Raw genomic sequence first — 18,051 nt, 5'->3', positions numbered from 1 at the left:
CAACCCATATCACACCTGCCTGTAATTATCACGTGGTGTTCAGGTCCTAATTATTTGGTTCAGGTGTGTTTGATATGGGTAGCAACTGAAATCTGCAGGAAGGTGGCTCTCCAGGAACAGTATTGACCACCCCTTTTAAACATACTTCAGCATTCACCCTATTATGGGTGAACTATCCCTTTAAACTTGAACGAAATGAAGTAACAGTGTTTTCTCCACGACGTTAGGGGCGCACGACTTTTATCTCCGCCTGCTTTGGTTTTCCGGTCGCGGCGCAACATGAACTTCCTTTTCTCAGTGCAGCGGGAGCAGTATCGGAGTCTGAAGAGTTCAGTCTCCCAACCTAAAGGAGAACAAACGATCACAAAATGGTCAGTAAATCCCCAAAATACGCCGTTCTGCTCGTTTCATTCCCTCATCCACTATTTCAGCTCGATTATTAAGACAGATGAACACTGCAAGCGGCTGGATGGTGTTAGATTCAATCGACCAGTCCAGTCGCTGCGCAAACGTCAAAGGCACATTTCCCTCGAAAAGCCCTGATATTTATTTTGAAGGCTCGAAAAATAAAAGCGTCCCTTTAGAAAATGTTTGTATGTGTGCCCTTGTTATTATTAGGTATTTATGTTTGCCGTCGCAGTTGTTCAATGCTGTCATGAGTGAATTAGTAGTAAATTTCCAATTGACTTTCCTGTTTGTCAACAGTTTAACTCACAATAAAATTGTTTGTCTCAGGGTTTCGTTAAGGTTGTTAAGAACAAGTCGTATTTCAGGAGGTACCAGGTGAAGTTCAGGAGAAGGAGAGGTATGTTGACGTGTTTCTTATAGTTTGTGAAATATGTTATTAGCTGACTTTGAATTGGCTTGTGTTTGAGTAAATAAAACCAAAAACAATCAAAGTAATCATCTAGCTTGGCCTGACTGGGGTTTTAGTTGTTTTAGCTGGTCAGCACGGCAGTGAGATGTGTTTCTGTGGGTCTTAAAAAGTGTAAATTGTTTCTTCTACAAAGTAAACCTTTAAGAAAACAGTCGTACATTTATAAAATCTTGCTATTAAATGTCACATTTACTCCAAAAAAAAAACTATTATTAATTAGTATTCGTTTCCCAATACAAATATCTCAACATTAAGTCAAAATGCATTTACGATGATAAAAAATTAATGCTATTAGAGGTGGCCGATTATTCGAAAAGTAATCGAAATTGACATTCAGAACCTATAAACCATCTGTTTTTTCCAGAACGATTTTTTCAGTTACTTTTCCAACACGTGTGGCGTATGAAATAGTGTTTCCGGGTTCAAGCCGCTACTCGTTTGAATTAAGAAAATATTTGTTTATGACCACTTTTAGTCCCATCACACATTAAAGTGAATTTTATTTAAAATAATAGTGTACACCGCAGTCTCTGGACTTGCTGCATCACAAATGCCAAATTTTTAACAATTTATAAAAAATGTATCACTTTTTGGCCATCTGATATTAGGCATGGATATAGTTTAAGTCAGAATTATTAGCCCCCCTTTGATTTTTTTTCTTTTGTATATATTTCCCAAATGATGTTTTCACAGGACATTTTCACAGTAAATCTGATAATGTTTTTTCTTCTGGAGAAAGTCTTATTTGTTTTATGTTGACCAGAATAAAAGCAGTTTTTAAATTTTTCAATATTATTAACCTCTTTAAACTATATATTTTTTTCGATAGTCTACAGAACAAACCATCATTTTACAATAACTTGCCTAATTACCCTAACCTGCCTAGTTAACCTAATTAACCTAGTTAAGCCTTTAAATGTCACTTTAAGCTGTATAGAATTGTCTTGAAAATTATTAGATATGAGTTATTAAAACTATTATGTGTTGAAAAAATCTTCCCTCCATTAAACAGAAATTGGGAAAAAAATAAACAGGGAGGGCTAATAATTCTGACTTAATCTGTGTATTACGATCGTGATTTTCAAAAGTATTAAGCTGCGGTCACACTGGGCTTTTCTCTCCATAGACTTCCATTCATACGCACACAAATGTGTCAGACTGGAACCGCAGGGTTACGTTTGTAAACGTTTATTATTACCATTTGATGAGTCTCCCCATACAGTTTGATTATAGCGATTGGACCCAGAAGCCGCTTCGTGTGACGTCACACTTAACAAGCGGATTAAAGGCTGAGGCTAATTTATACTTCTGCGGCCATTTTAAATTGAATTACGCTCTAGATTAGCTTGAAATATAGTGCAGGGTTTTAAAATGTCTTAAATTACAAAAAACGAAATTTTAGGCCTTAAAAGGCTTAAGTTCACCGACTTATTGTCTTGCAGGTCTTAAATTTTAAATGGGTCTTAATTTTTCTTGTTTATGCAAAGCTACCCAGACAATCCAACACGCATCCAATCACAGACAATACATCTCAACAAAACTTTTAGCAAAACTCTATTTATAAGTAATATTATAACAGTTTGTTGTACATTTAGTTTATCAAAGTTTTAATGTACGTCATGTTGAAAAAATAAAAATAAAGGTTTGTTGTTTTGACACAGTAATTAAAATTATGCTAGGAAATAACTAATTAGAATTTTTTTTTTTTTTTTTTTTTTGATGGTACAACTACATTTTTTTTTTTATTGCTGGGCCATTTAAAAAAGCCATAGCGTTAGTCTTGAATTTGACTTGTTGAAACCCGCAGAAACCCTGATGTGGTTACAAGATGGCATTTAATTCATACTGTTTTGTAGAGAAATGTGGGCTAAAATTTGTACATAATAATTATTGGTGCTTGCTAAAGGTTTAAAATGGCTTGTCCTTCGGTCATAAATGATAATTTGCAGGCACATCTGATCTCTGGTCAAGTAGGATGATGAACCCATACTTGAGCTTTACTTAGCACTACATTGACAATGATTGGAAGATGTGCTAGAGATGCCTTGAGATTAGGGCTGCACGATTCTGACAAAAATGTGAATCACAATTTTTTTTTGCTTAAAATCAAGATCACCATTCTGTAAATGTAAAACAAAGGTTAATATGATTAGCCTATTATTATTGTTAATTCTCAAACATGGTAAACAATTATAACATGCATATGTGTATCTCTACTGTTGCTTAAAATGCACAATTTTGTATTATGGTGGACTTGAACAGACTTTCAATGTGTCCTGTTTGTTAATTTACAGTAAAATTATGACATCAGAATACATCTATTCATAACTATAAAATTAAATTATGTTTGAGACATGTTCTTGTCATCTGCCATTGACAACAATATTAGACTATTATATTTCCATAATATATAGGCTAGGGTTGTTATACTGACACAGTAAACATTTATTTTCATGCACAACTCTTTGTGTTCGCTATGAAAGAAAAAATGTATCAAATGCTTGTCATAATCATAACTCTAAAATGCCATATGATCATTTAAATGATGTGTGCACAGGTTTCACATTCACTTTCTAGTGCGTCTCATAGCTGCTGTCACGGTGAGAGAAAAAAACACACACGTGCAAATCAAACCTCCCGCACGACCCTCAAACACCGCTCTGTGCAACAAACAGAAAGTTATTTACAACATCATTACCTATTATTCACAGCATATGCAGGTTGTGTTCACTAAAGTAAGTGTTATTTGCATGCACGCCCACGTTCTCGGCAGTAAATAAACAGTGCGCCAGCTCACATGCGATTTTGCAACCGTAAATACATTATTACATGAAGACAGAAATTACATTTTGGGTGAATTCTACTTTATAAATACAGTATGTGACACTTTTAACCCATTTGAAGGTGTCAATGTTGCTGCTAAGACTTCTGCAGTCGCCTTTTCTTCTCTCCTGACCTGGAAAATATAATTGGCTGAATCGTATAAAAAGCTGAATCAGGATCACGTGTCGGGTCAAATCGAGATCGTGATCTTTTTTTCGATTAATCATGCCGCCCTACTTGAGATGGCATATTATTCATTAATTCATTCAAATTATTATTTATATTAAAATATTTGTTTACAGAAGATGCAAGAAATTCACTGGTTAAAATATTATTTACAGAAAATGCAAGAGTATTTTATTTAGGAGAGATGCTTATGTTATAAGTAGAACTTATGTTGTCTTGTTTTTTGTTTTGTTTCCAAAAGTGCAAATTATTGTAACTTTTTATAAGTAAAAAGTGACTTTTGGTTTTAGGCAATGTGTGTTTTAGTTTGTTGTTCAACGTTGATGTTCAATTATCAATCATCACTAGTAGATAGTGTGTTTCTCCTTCAATTATTTTAAAACCAGCTAATGCACCCTTCATTAAAAATGAATTTGAATTTAATATGTAAGCATATTTACTGTACAAAACCTGTCAGTGAACTATGAGAGCAAAAATATAAATAAATAAAATAATCGTTCATTTATTGTAATCGAGTAAAATGTTTATCGAGATTTAGATTTTAGGCCAAATTGCCTAGCCATAAATGCTATAAATTGTTTTTGACTAGACTAAATTGGGGGTTAAAATATGATTGTCAATGCACTTAAAGTTACTGGTATTTTAGTTTTAATTATAAACAGTAGTAAAAATAAATAGATCTTGATTTAAGAATGTTTGGACTAGAAACAAGACAACCCCTAAGCTATTCTCTTTATAATTAAAATTTACAATTTTACTATATTTATTACTTAGACCTAACAAATTATTGTAAATAGTTTTTACATTTACCTCCGTAAAGTAGCGATGGCTGCTTTTTGAATTGCTGTTTCATGCTTCGAATCTTTTAGGTATTTTGTTTTTAATCAATGGTTCAGAGCATGTATGTATTTGGATTGAGGTAAAGTTGGTTTTATATTCCCATATTTTTTCATTCATTTAACGGTCCCTATATTGTTTACCATGCTAATTTGAATATTGGGTCTGAAATCGCATGCAATAATGACTTTAAAGCATTGTTAGAAGTATTCAATTGACTGTAAACAATGTTGTACTTTGATAGTCATTGGCTGCTAATATGATTTCTCTATTTAGAATTTACAAATAATACTTTTCTGAAATTATATAATTGGGGAGAATGCTCGAATTTGCAAATATAAAACCAACTTTATCGCAAATCTATTTGACAAGGTCATGTGATTCTAGCAAACAACTTTATTACGTCATAAAAATCTGTAGTTCTTGCCCAATTGCTTTAGTAGTATTTATTTACCTGATCTCAGATCAGTTTTATGAGTTTGTGGATGTTTTAATGAGACATTTGTGAAATTTAAAGGAAAAATAGTAGTTAAAAGTCTTTTGTGCTATTTAGAAGAGCCCAGAATGAAAAAACAATATAAGCCTTGAAAATTCTTTGATTTATGCAGACTCTTAATATTTATTTATTCTAGACAAGCTAAGTGCATTTTATGTGCAAGTTATAACTTAATCTATGTTTAGTTTTGTTTTATGTTGAGTTTTTGTTGCACTTACATGGTTTTAACCAGCTGGTGCCCCAAGTATGTGGTATTTCAAACGTTTCAAACTAAATCAGTCTGCAAGGAAATTAGTTCACTTGTTTAAAAGCTTTGAAAAGCTTTGTTTCTCTCATCAATACCAATAAGCCAGCAAAAACCCTAAAGCCACCTTGGTAGACCAGCAAAAAAGCTCAGGATAATTATTATTAATTACTGTTTTCTAACACAATTCATTGTTTCAGAGGGGAAAACTGACTACTTTGCCCGTAAGCGTCTTGTCATCCAGGATAAGAACAAGTACAACACACCGAAGTACAGGATGATCATTCGGTTCTCCAACAGGGATATTGTTTGCCAGGTATGAACTTCCTCTATGTGATTGTTACCTGCATTTCTGAATTATATAACTGAATATATCAGTAAAATTTGTCTTTCTATCTGTCAGATCGCATATGCCAAAATTGAAGGCGACGCGATCGTCTGCGCTGCTTACTCTCACGAGTTGCCAAAATATGGCATTGCTTGTGGACTGACCAACTACGCTGCGGCCTACTGCACCGGTTTACTGTGTGCTCGCAGGGTAAAATGAATATCTTTCATGAACATCTTTCAGTACAGTTTAAATCTCTGAGAAGGGTAAAACTCAGACTTGTTTTCTGCTTGCAGCTGCTGAATAAGTTTGGTCTGGATAAGGTCTACGAAGGCCAGGTTGAGGTGACAGGCGATGAGTTTAACGTGGAAAGCATTGATGGCCAGCCAGGGGCTTTTTCTTGCTACCTGGATGCCGGTTTGACTAGAACCACCACAGGGAACAAAGTGTTTGGAGCTCTTAAAGGAGCAGTGGATGGAGGACTGTCCATTCCTCACAGGTCAGTGCATATGGTGAATAGCATGTATAGTAGTCAACATTTGAAATGGATTTGACAACATAAAAACATTTAGGACAACATTGATTAAATGTTTTGATCCACTTCAAATGTTGATGACTGTATATTTGAGCTGCACAATTCTGGGAAGATTAATATGCAGGGTCCCCGCGGGTCCTTAAAAAGTCTTAATGTCTTAAATAAAATTTTCGATTTTTAAGGTCTGAAAATGTCTTAAATTCTGTAATTTTCCATAAGGAGGTCTTAAATTTCATGTGGGATCTTAAATATCATGTCCGACTCGTCTTATGGCGGCAAATCAATGCCAATATAAATCGAGCGCAGCGGTGATGTTTGCGCGTGAGGAGAAGTGAACCGTGAGCAGATTACAGGTCTACACGCGAGAAAATTACAGCTCGCGAGCGCACAGGGGATCTTCACGCGCGCGCTCAACTGATCCAGCGCGAGAAAACAAGTCCCGCGCGTGCACATTATCATCTGTGCGCACGATGTACGCTCTCGCGAGCGAGGTCATGCCTACAGCGCGCGCGCAATCAGTTCTCTCCGCTCGCTCGCTGGTTCTTCTCTCTGCTCGCGCGAAACAGTTTAGATTTTTGTGAGTCCTAGGGCGGGACTTGGTTTTCTTGTTATCTCTAACGCTATTGGCTACTCTACCTTTCCAGAAGTTAGCCGGGATTGGACGCAGGTAAGCTAGTTTCCCCGTTAAATAAAATTATATAGGAAATCTTATCATAATGTCACAGTGTGAAACATAGACTTACTTTCTCAGTAATAATAGGTGGAGACTTACTTTCAATAATGAGATATTTTTTTAAATAATTAATCTCATAATAATGCCTATTCTTACCATCATGACCAAGTCATATAATGACATATCAAAATAATGAGATATATTTCTGTAACAAACTTTATTACTTGGGAGAGAAAGAGAGAGTTATACCATGTGGCAAAAGATCTCTCCATTAAACAGAAATTGGGGAAAATATACATGGGCTATTAAATCAGGACGAATAATTCAGACTTTAAATGTGTTTTGAACCATTTGATGAAGTTTAGCACCTACATTTAAACTGAACTCAAACTTAACGTGTTCAAATTTACAAAAATCTTTTTTTTTTCTAAGATTCATTGTCCTTGACTCATTTTCTGTGAAGAACAAGTCAGAATAAATTGGATGGACAATAGTATACAAAATAGGCTATACATGCATGCAGTGCATAAAGTACAAAGGTTTATAGTAAATATATTGCCATTAGTCTGTTATTCCACTATACAGTTAAAGTCAGAATTATTAGCCCGCCTGAATTAATAGCCCCGTTTATTTTTATCCTAATTTTTATTTAACGGAGGGAAGATTTTTTTCAACACATTTCTAAACATTATAGTTTTAATAACTCATTTCTAATAACTGATTTATTTTATCTTTGTCATGATGACAGTAAATAATATTAGACTAGATATTCTTCAAGACACTTCTATACAGCTTAAAGTGACATTTAAAGGCTTAACTAGGTTAACTAGGCAGGGTAATTGGGCAAGTTATTGTATAACAATGGTTTGTTCTGTAGACTTTCGAAAAAAATAAATAGGTTAAAGAGGGTAATAATATGGACCTTAAAATGGGTTTTAAAAAATTAAAACAGCTTTTATTCTTGCCGAAATAAAACAAGAAAAAAGTGGGCTACTAATTTTGACTTCAACTGCATATGTGACCTTTAAGATGTGGGCCTGTCATATAGAAAGTAGTATTTGTATGCCTCTGAAGTGGAATGATGTAATGGATAGTGAGTAAAGCCAAACGAAGATTGTAGAAATTAAATTGTTGCTCAATAGGTGGCGATAAAAACCCATCTGAATGTCTGTCACTGTATTTTTTATGTTTAATTGGGCTAATCATTTTTGATTGAAGTCTTTATATGCAGGTTATTCAATCATTAACTAAAAATGAGATTGAAAAATATATATAATATATATAGATATATATATTTTACACTGATCTATATTACAAACAATGTTAACAATTATCTATAAAGATAAATTAATTATAATTATCTATAAAGATCTAAAAAGCAAATAAACTCTTCTGAAGACAATATTTCCTAGAAAGATCATCCCCAAGTGTAATAATGAGCACTGCTGTTGTGGTTAATAATGAAGTAAAATACAACAAACCAGACAAGTGCTGCACGGACAAATCAAATGGGTTCAGAAAGTCATGTTACAAGAATGCAAGTCATTATTTTGGATATTATTTGACTGTTTCTCGAGATTGAATCCTCATAAAGTTCTCAGAAAGTTTCTTATGATTATGACTTGCAAATTGTATATATATTTAACGGCATGATCTTTTAACTTGCGTCCAATCCCGGCTAACTTCCGGAAAGGCACAGTAGCCAATAGCGTTAGAGATAACAAGTAAACCAAGTCAACCAAGAAATCTGCTCACGGTTCACTTCTCCTCGCGCGCAAACATCACCGCTGCGCTCGATTTATATTGCCATTGATTTGCCGCCATAGATTTGCCGCCATACTTCACCACATCATTCTGTGTTCACACTGAACATTTTCCTGTTTTTTTTTTTTTTAGGTAAAGTCTTAAATTTTCATTTTAGAGGACTTAAAAAGGTCTTAAAAGGTCTTAAATTTTCTGTTAAAAAATGTGCAGATACCCTGATATGTGATGTTGTATTGCTATAAAGATACTTATTGCGTTATTGAATGTAACATCATACTTTTAAAAAATCATAATTAATATATTTTTATCTTAATAAATAAAATTCAGGCAAAATTAAACTGTCAGGGTGTAAACATCTCCACTGTAAAACACTTAGGGGATGTAATGATTGGCTCAACTCACGATTTGATAGGATAAATGCTGCTACCAAAATAATTTTAGACCATTTCGAAATGAAAAAGTGGCATTTTATAATTTCTCAAATGCTGCACATTACTTTGGAAAATAAAAAGAATATATGTATTTTGCCTAATAATGAAGCTAAATAGCAATTTTATGATAAATTTCACATAAAATAAAAAAAAAGTCTGAATATATGCACCTGATAAAAAGAGCATTCTTTATAGGGTTTTTATATAAACGTGTAAAATGGCATCAAAAGTTAAAAAAAAAAAGTTTGGAAAAAAAGCTTGAAATTGCTTTCCATTGTTTTCCATTTTCGTGTTTTAGTGGCATTGACTTAATAGTACAGCTGAACTGGTAAATATTCCGCATAGTGTCTCCAGGAAAGATTTTTGATTTCTTTTATCACATGTTAACATCAAATATTTTATCTAATTTATGTATTTGTTTGTTTCTTTTATTGTATATTTATTAAAGGGTCACGAAACCCCCCCTGTCTCAGCAGGGTGTTTTTACAGTGTCAGGGGAGGGAAAGAGGGAAGGGTTTGCATAAAAATGTTAGTTTCCGTTTGGGCACGTGCTAAATTATTTGACAAATTATTTATTTGTCAACTTTAACTGCAGTTTGGCACTTTAACTTTTATTGGGGAACTTTTCATGCATGCCCCCTGTGACATGAGATATAGGATGTGAGGAACTGCTGGAAGAGTGTAGTTTTAATCAAATCTTTGATACCGCACAGCGAATGGGGAAAAAAAAAACTCAGAATTTCTCAGTAACTGTCAAAAAGCCATGTGTGTATAGACTATCCTGTAAAAAATGCAGTGAAAATTCTACATGACGGTAATTGTTTGATTGCGGTGTTTACATGTTTACACTTGGAAAGCAGCATTTACAGCGGATCTTTGAAGCCATAATATTGAAGTGATATTAACATACTGTAAGCTAAGTCATTTTGTCATTTTGACTTAAGTTTGTCTCTAAAAACTGAACGAGTACTGCTGACAATACGAACTAACTTTGCCATCTGAATAAACAAACAAAGACTACTGATCGCTCACATACCAAATATGTAGAGACAGGACAGTCAACACCAACTGGAACGGCATCTTTTTAAACAGGAGACGAACAGCAAATCCGGATTTCACCATTTCCAGATACGAAAAGCTCTCGGGTAAAAAAATGATCCCTACAAACATATTTTTGTCTCGTGCACTGTAGTCCACACGTGAGTCCAGCTGCGCTCTCATAGTGGGAAATGAAAACAAAACCTTCGTTGCAGAACATTTATAATTATAAACAAAACACTGACAACCCATGTCTCCAAACAATTCTTGTTTTTCCACTTGTTTTGGCAACCCACAGTGGCATCTCTGCCATCTGAACACTGCACAGGTAAAAAGCTTTCATGCATATTAATGAAGTTGCACCTCATACACAACAAAGCGTGCTGATTGGTTTGAACCAAGTCTTTCTCATGAATTAATGCGGCACACTCAGAGACGTCCCGATGTACTCACCATTACAAACATCCACTCTCCATGCTGGATTACACGCAAGGATCTAATCTCTGACGCAGCTTCAAAATTTCATTTCAAACCGGAAGATCATATTTGCTCAAAATAACACAAAATAACCAATTTTCACTTTTTCTGTGAAATGTGTCCTCATAATGTTTTCAGAAGCATGGGGCACATATATGACTGTAAACAGCTCAAAAAAGTGTGTTTTAGGGTTTCGTGACCCTTTAATGAAATGTTTTGTCATTAAAAATTGCCATTGTTGCTGACCTGACATTAAATAAAAAGATTATGCAGGCTGACACTCCTGATTTGAATGAGGATGTTGATTATTAAGCTTCCTCAATATCAACATTCATACTTGTCTGTACTTTAAACTTATCTGCAGCAGATCTTTCACTGCTATTGAGCATTTTAAGTGAGTTTAGAGTAAACACAATGGGTCTTTTCACTAAAGATGCATAGGCACAAATTTTCATATGAAATGTGCTTATGAGTGTTTTCATGAATAATTAATGCTGCATTGAAACGTATTAAATCATTCTTAACGCAATAAAAAAACAAAAAAAACAAGAACAATTTGTATCAAATGCATGCAATCATGTATGCCTGGGGCCTTATAAGCTTGTATGAATAATCCTGTATCTAATTGTGTTATTTACAGGGTTGGTGAAAAGGAACTAGACACTTAAAATCAATAATACAGCCCAACTAGAGATCCAAATATATAAATTAAACACTTTATTTTGATGGTCCATTCGAGTATTATTAGACTGTCTGCTTAATATTTGTTGATACCTCTGCTAAACAGACATTTAACTGACTATAAAAGACTTTGCAAGTACATGTCAACTTACACTAACTCAAAGCTCAACCTAACAGTCTCCTTATGATCTAGTGAGAATTAGTTGGCATGTAGATGCAATGTAACTTAAATTCAACAAATGGACCATCAAAACAAAGTGTGACCTATAAGTTTACTTTAATAAACTTTACAGAGTCCACAGATAGTTTGCTGAGTGACGAATGGCTGTTCATTCAGTTAAGATTGTCCTAAGTCAATTATGTGGCTTTTTAAAATTGCTTCAACCTCCGTAGACAAAACCTCATGTTTATTATTGTTAAAGTTCTTTTTCTTTGTCTTTTGTTTCAGTGCTAAAATTGTATTTCTCTTGACGAGTGCTGCTTTGGGGAATGCCCTTATATGGATCTGGTTTGGGCTTATATTATGTGAATTCATGTTTTGGGATTAGGTAAAATGCTAAAATGTGCATATCAATGTGAAAAACACAACATTATAACATACAATTGTAATATAGCTGTATTGCCATTCATTTAGTATCCAATCCGATTTGAATGGGTTACAAGTTTAAATGCTGCACCATTTGGTGAAAAAAATGTAGTTGCGATTTTATCTGGTCAAATTTGTTATTTAAAATGTGATTTACTATAATGTAATGAAAGAGCTGCAGGTTTGACATGATGGTTTTAACAGCACCGAAGAAAGACCAAGCATAAATAATCACATTAAGATAATAACTACAGTATTTCATGGTTTCCGCTACATTAAATTAAAAAGATTTGCATGCTGTTGGCTATTACATAAATGCGATCTCGACTTGTAATACTGCGCTCACGACATTTGTCATTGAAATAATGCCACAGGTAGTATGTAGATGTGAAAAAAAAGGCTTGCTGCCGCAGCTGGAAAAAACGTGGTGGAAACACTGTATTTTAAATTTAGTTAAATTAATTCTATATAAGATCTTATCTATAGATATAAACCTTTGGATTGTCACATTTTTCACATAAATCTTGACATTCACGGTGCATTGACAATGCTTTCCATACAAAATTTTTTTATTTTTCTGCACAGCACAAGAGCTCTCGTTTTAATGTATAATTTAAAAATATTTTATACATATTTAATACAAGCAGTCAGATGTTTGAACTGCACCTTTAGTTTTACCTGTTTAAGGAAAACACTTTCTGAATGTATCAAACAAAACTCAAGTACTTGCACTGAAGACAACCTGAGCATTTAAAGCAAATAAATAAATGTAAATATTATCCCATCTTGCTTTTTGAGTGTTGTCCAGCGAATTCTTAAATGCCTATGATTGGTTATTGTGTTCATGCGCTCAACAAAAAAGGTTGTGATTGGCTCTAAACTGCCATTATTGACCTATGAGTGACGTGAATACAGAAAAACGGCCACCGTTACAATCTGTGGGCATAGTAATGCATGGTTATCAAAGCTGATAAATCCACAAGTATCGCTTTAAACTTCCTTGCTGTAGTAATCGAATAATCACTGCTTTTGTGATTTTGAAAATTGCACCTTTTCAAATCGCAGTTTCGGTTAAAAAATGATTAATCGTGCCTGGTTTCCAACATTAGTAGTCTTCTGACCACATTTTTGGATCCACTTTAATATTCCAAAATGAGACAATTAAAAGCATTATTGAGAACAGCAGCCTTTCTGCTCTGAACAGAAACAATTTGGTGAAAAAAACGTAAGTACACAGATTCATACTCCAAAAGTGATGACCTTATTGTAGTGTTTGTTTCTAACACAGAAAATGATAGACGTGAAATTGATTAATAACATTTTTTGCAATTTTCTTGTTCTTTTTTTAAATCTCTTTCATATAAGTCAAATGTGCAAATGAAGTGTGCTTTTATGTCCAATCATTATTGTCATTTGATAAAAATTGTAACTTTTTTTTTTTTCAGCACAAAGCGGTTCCCGGGCTATGACTCTGAAAGCAAAGAGTTCAATGCGGAGGTGCACAGGAAGCACATCTTGGGTCTGAATGTGTCCGAGTACATGAGCCTTCTGATGGAGGAGGACGAGGAACTGTACAAGAAACAGTTCTCCCGCTTCATCAAGAACGGCGTCACACCTGAATCTGTAAGAAAGCTCTTCGCCGCCTCACTGCTAACATATGCCTGCTTATGCTTTAGAGTGAAATCACCGTAGATTTGATTGTTATATAAGGATTTTATTTATTCAACTCGTTTATTTTCATTTAGTTTCTTTCCTCTCACTTTCACTCCAAGTTTTTAATAGAGTGGAGGAACTATGACGTCCCCTTGTAGGCTAACCAGGTACTAGCATAAAACTGGTTCCCTTGATAAAATCCCTATAGGATTTTCCCATAGGCTTTTAGAAAATTCCAAACAATAAGCTCTGTATTCAAACACTGTTCATACGCTTACACGTTTTGTCCAGCCGGATAATCCTCACACAAAAATACAACTTTACATTTTTGGATCTTAAATGCAAACGTAAGAATTGAAAAGCTAACATTAGGCTATAAACCGAGTTTTTAAAATGTTGCTTCTGAGTTTGGTTTCAGAATTGGTAAATTGATGATGCAATTACAAGTGAACGCCATGTGATGGCAGTATTGTACGCGGTACAGTTAGCGCAACCAGTAGAATTAGAACACACTCGTATATTAAAATGCACTCGACCGTTAATGACTGAAAATGAGTCAAGCAAAAAAAAATTGACTCTAAATGTCGTGTGTTAAAGGAAGAATAGACAACAAAATACTTCTTCACCAATATCGGACAGAAAGCAGTAGGTCTAATATGCTAAGCTAGTATTGCTATTTTTAAAGACTACAAACTAAGGGGCGGATCACACCGAACGCACATTTACATTGCAAAACGCGAGGTGCACCACACTGCCTTTTTTTTGACAAGAAAAAAAATATCTTTTTTTATGTCGTTAGGCAACGACTGAATCAGCTAGGTATTTCGCAAGAGTGTTGCTGTTAAATTTGATGATTGATCTACATATTCTAAAAGCTGTGCAAATTAGATTACTGTAAATTTGACTGAATGGTAATTTTTTAAGAATTGTTTTTAATGTGTTAATATGAGATTTTTTTTATCAAACAATATCTTTTCTATTCCCCACTGTAAAAATGATTACTTTATTATTATATTTTATAAGAGATTATTTTATTGTTTTATGATGACTGATAAGTGATGATAAATATAAATAGTGCAAATTCATTTGACTTGTAAATTTGACGCAATCATAACTATTAAAAAAAAAAATCTGTTTTGTGTTAATATGACATGTTTCTGTCCAATATTACATATTCCATGTATATTTCCACTATAAATAAAAGTTTTTTTTTTAAGGATTTGACATGTGGCCCTTCACTTGGTTTGCAAAACTTGATGTGGCCCTCGGGTCTAAAAAGTTTACCCACCACTGCTATAAACGGACTGCACTGCCTTCAGGGCGCTTGCCTGTGACGTCAGCACCACCCTGCAACTTTTCAAGCTTTTTTTTTTTTACAAACATGGTTTAAGACTGGTTTATGGTTTATTATATTATTATCCACGAAGAAAAAAACGACAAAATCAATTGATCACGTTAAAATGAGAATTAACATGTATGTATTTCTTACACATTCATTCACACGTTTGCATTACTGAGAGCAGGAAAGAGACAGGCTGCACTGCAGTATCTTCATAATATCGTTTAACTAAAATAAGCGATCAACCAATTAATCTGTCTTGACTGTCTTTACAAGTGAAGGCATTAACACAAAATCTGAATTTCCAATTAGAAAAATACTACTAACTATAAAATACTATTCATGAAAATACTTAAATCACAGACAAATGCAAAACGCAAACCGGCTGAGCTCCAGACCACATCAGCACGATGACATACCTCCACACCGCCTGTTGTCCCATTTAGCAACTTGATAGCAACCGTCTTTTTAAAGAAGCGTAACCAATTTAAAAAATCAAGAGTGAGATGTAACTGATGTGTTTTATGTCGTAGAATAAAACGTGAAAGTATCTTGCGTTTGTGTCAGCCACAAACTTTTTTTTTTACTAAAATCCCATAGAAAAAACCTATTGACTTTGGGATGAGGGAAACTGAACTGCTAAAATGCTAACTCGCTTTCAGGTTTTTGCATACAAATTGACGTCAAAGTTCCTCCACTCTGTTGTATTTGATTATAGCCAAGTGACCTCAATGCCTAGGTCGAGAAAGAGTTTGTTTACAGGGTAAACGTTTGATTCTGTACAGTGCTTAAGAATTGATAAAACTGTTAATCACTGGAATGAAATCACCACGTAAACATTTTGTTGGTTCAGTTGTTTTAAACTACACAGATTGCTAAGCTTTTTCATTTTAAAGTCTACGTGCAGTAGAAGTCGCTGAGACTTTTGTTTCAGTATGTTGATGTACTTCTAACTGAAACAAAACCTTAAGTAGGTGGCGGCGCTTTCTTTTTGCACATCATTTACTTGCAGCAAACAAATGGTAAAAGGGGCGTGTTTAAGAATATTATGGCTAAAGCCGTCAGATTGACATCATCAGAGAAGAACCACCTCTTAAAACGTGGAAGCAAATGGTTTGATTTGATTATAGATTACCAAAACAAAACTTTTTTTAATTGGATTAATGGTTCACCTCAAGAATATCAATGTGAGCTAGCAAAATAAACATTGTAAATTTTGATTTCATACAGACTTTAAAACATTGATTATGAAAGCTGTAATTGTGGATAAAACGCTGTATCATCAGTAGATCCAGTGTTTGTGGCCCGATGATGTTGACATTTTTTTTCAATACGTTTCATTTCTTTGCTGAATTATTGTCTGTTGTGTAGTATTGTAAACTATTGATGCCCTACTTCCACCTGTCCTATTGTTAAACAATCATCTGGTTCCTGCAGATTGAAGAGATGTACAAGAAGGCTCATGCTTCCATCCGTGAGAACCCTGTTCATGAGAGGAAGCCCAAGAGAGAAGTCAAGAAGAAGAGGTGCGTTCTCAAGCTTTCTTTCTTTATTATTTCTTATAGCTGGAAGTCATAGGATTTGCATTGGCATGAAACTTGAAAAGTGTCAGCATCATGTTGATCTGATAGCAAAATCTGGACATAATGCTGAGGTTTTAGCGGCAACTTATTTTTTTTTTTTAAGTTCCATGTCAAATATTGATGTTACCTCTCTTTTATAGTCAAGTCAAAAAGTTAGGACACCCTATAAAATTTAGATTTTTTTCAATATCAGAAATAATCTGATCTTTGGCAGATCTTAAGATTTGGAAAATTAGTTTATGCAACAAAACAATGATCACAAACACAGCAGCAAATTTAAAAAAAAATTGACACAAAAAAAAACTCCAAAACTTGTCCAGAATGATCTGAGAGACTGACGAGGTCATAAAGAAGTGATTACTTTAATGCCGAGTTCAGACTGCATGATTTTAGCCAAGATTTTGACGACGACAGGTTTTTGAGAAATCAGACAAATGCTTGAAATCACTGGCAAATCGGTGCTCGTGCACGCGAGTAACGATCACACAGTATGAACCATCAAAGACGCCATCTGGGAGAATTGAAATGTGAAATTTATCTGGTTTCCAAGTAACATTGTCGATCATTTACAGCGAATGAGAGAGCAGCATCCACTAGTATGGGTATGTGCAGGTCAACGAGAGGTTGAGGGAGAAGTTCAAAGCGCTCATTTTCAGTTTTCGTTCATTTTCAGCTCATTTTGTTTATTTGGACCCAACAAAAGGAAAAAAAACTTGTGTATATTTGGCAGAAGCACCCGTGTCTGTTTGATGTGTCATCTGAGCAATACCACAAGCAGGTCGAAAAAGAAAAAAAGTTGAAGAGAAATTATGAATTTTCTTTATAACCCAAGAGAGCAAAATAAGTAGATTTTCTACCCCACTGAAGTTTTCTTTTTAATTATGTGGTAGATAACAACAAAAGATAAACTGTGACCTCACGTTATTCCCATGTCACTTCTCATGTGTGATCTGTTGTGAGGCGTAGTTTTGGACCGAGTTGACAAAGTTGTTGGCTATTCTTCTTGTAAAAAATTTAGGACAGGCAAACTCTGTCGCTGATCCATCCTGCAGTGTAAACAGCACTGCCAGAATTCCAGTTGATCAGGAAGTGGCTATTTTGTCCTCTTTGAATACTTGGATGGAGACGCTGCTTTATACGCACGCCTTATATGCGATGTGGAAACTTATTTTTGAATGGAAACATAGCTAATAAGGAGTCTTCACTTTTTCACATGAGTGTATTTTAGTCTGAATAGTTTGTGCTGTAATCTGCGCAGATGCTGTCTCTTTTTCTCATCAGTGCTGACTACTGTGTTGCAGGTGGAACCGTGCCAAGCTCACTCTGGCCCAGAGAAAAGACCGTGTGGCCCAGAAAAAGGCCAGTTTCCTCCGGGCTCAGGAAGCTGCTGCAGACGACTAAAGAAATCAAACGTCAACGGCTCCAAAGAAAGTGTGCACCTTTTCCAAATAAATCATTTGGAAAGAATACGGTGTGCTTGTGGTCTTTGGTGAAGCACAA

General features: G+C 34.6%; 1 protein-coding gene across 1 annotated transcript; it reads left to right on the top strand.

The window, feature by feature from the left end:
- Nucleotides 1–289: 289 nt before the first annotated feature.
- Nucleotides 290–18,018, top strand: rpl5a (ribosomal protein L5a). The gene is given in 8 exon segments (NM_199756.2): nucleotides 290–371; nucleotides 736–805; nucleotides 5,664–5,779; nucleotides 5,867–6,001; nucleotides 6,088–6,290; nucleotides 13,422–13,599; nucleotides 16,406–16,494; nucleotides 17,853–18,018. Coding segments are annotated over 8 exon segments (894 nt in total). The 5' UTR covers nucleotides 290–368; the 3' UTR covers nucleotides 17,953–18,018.
- The last annotated feature ends 33 nt before the right edge of the window (nucleotides 18,019–18,051 follow it).

This window comes from Danio rerio, chromosome 2 (assembly GCF_052040795.2).
Source record: "Danio rerio strain M-AB ecotype USA chromosome 2, GRCz13ab, whole genome shotgun sequence".
In the NCBI taxonomy this organism is placed as follows: Eukaryota; Metazoa; Chordata; class Actinopteri; order Cypriniformes; family Danionidae; genus Danio; species Danio rerio.
Note: the sequence above shows the minus strand (reverse complement) of the source record. Positions and strands in the feature narration are given on the sequence as shown.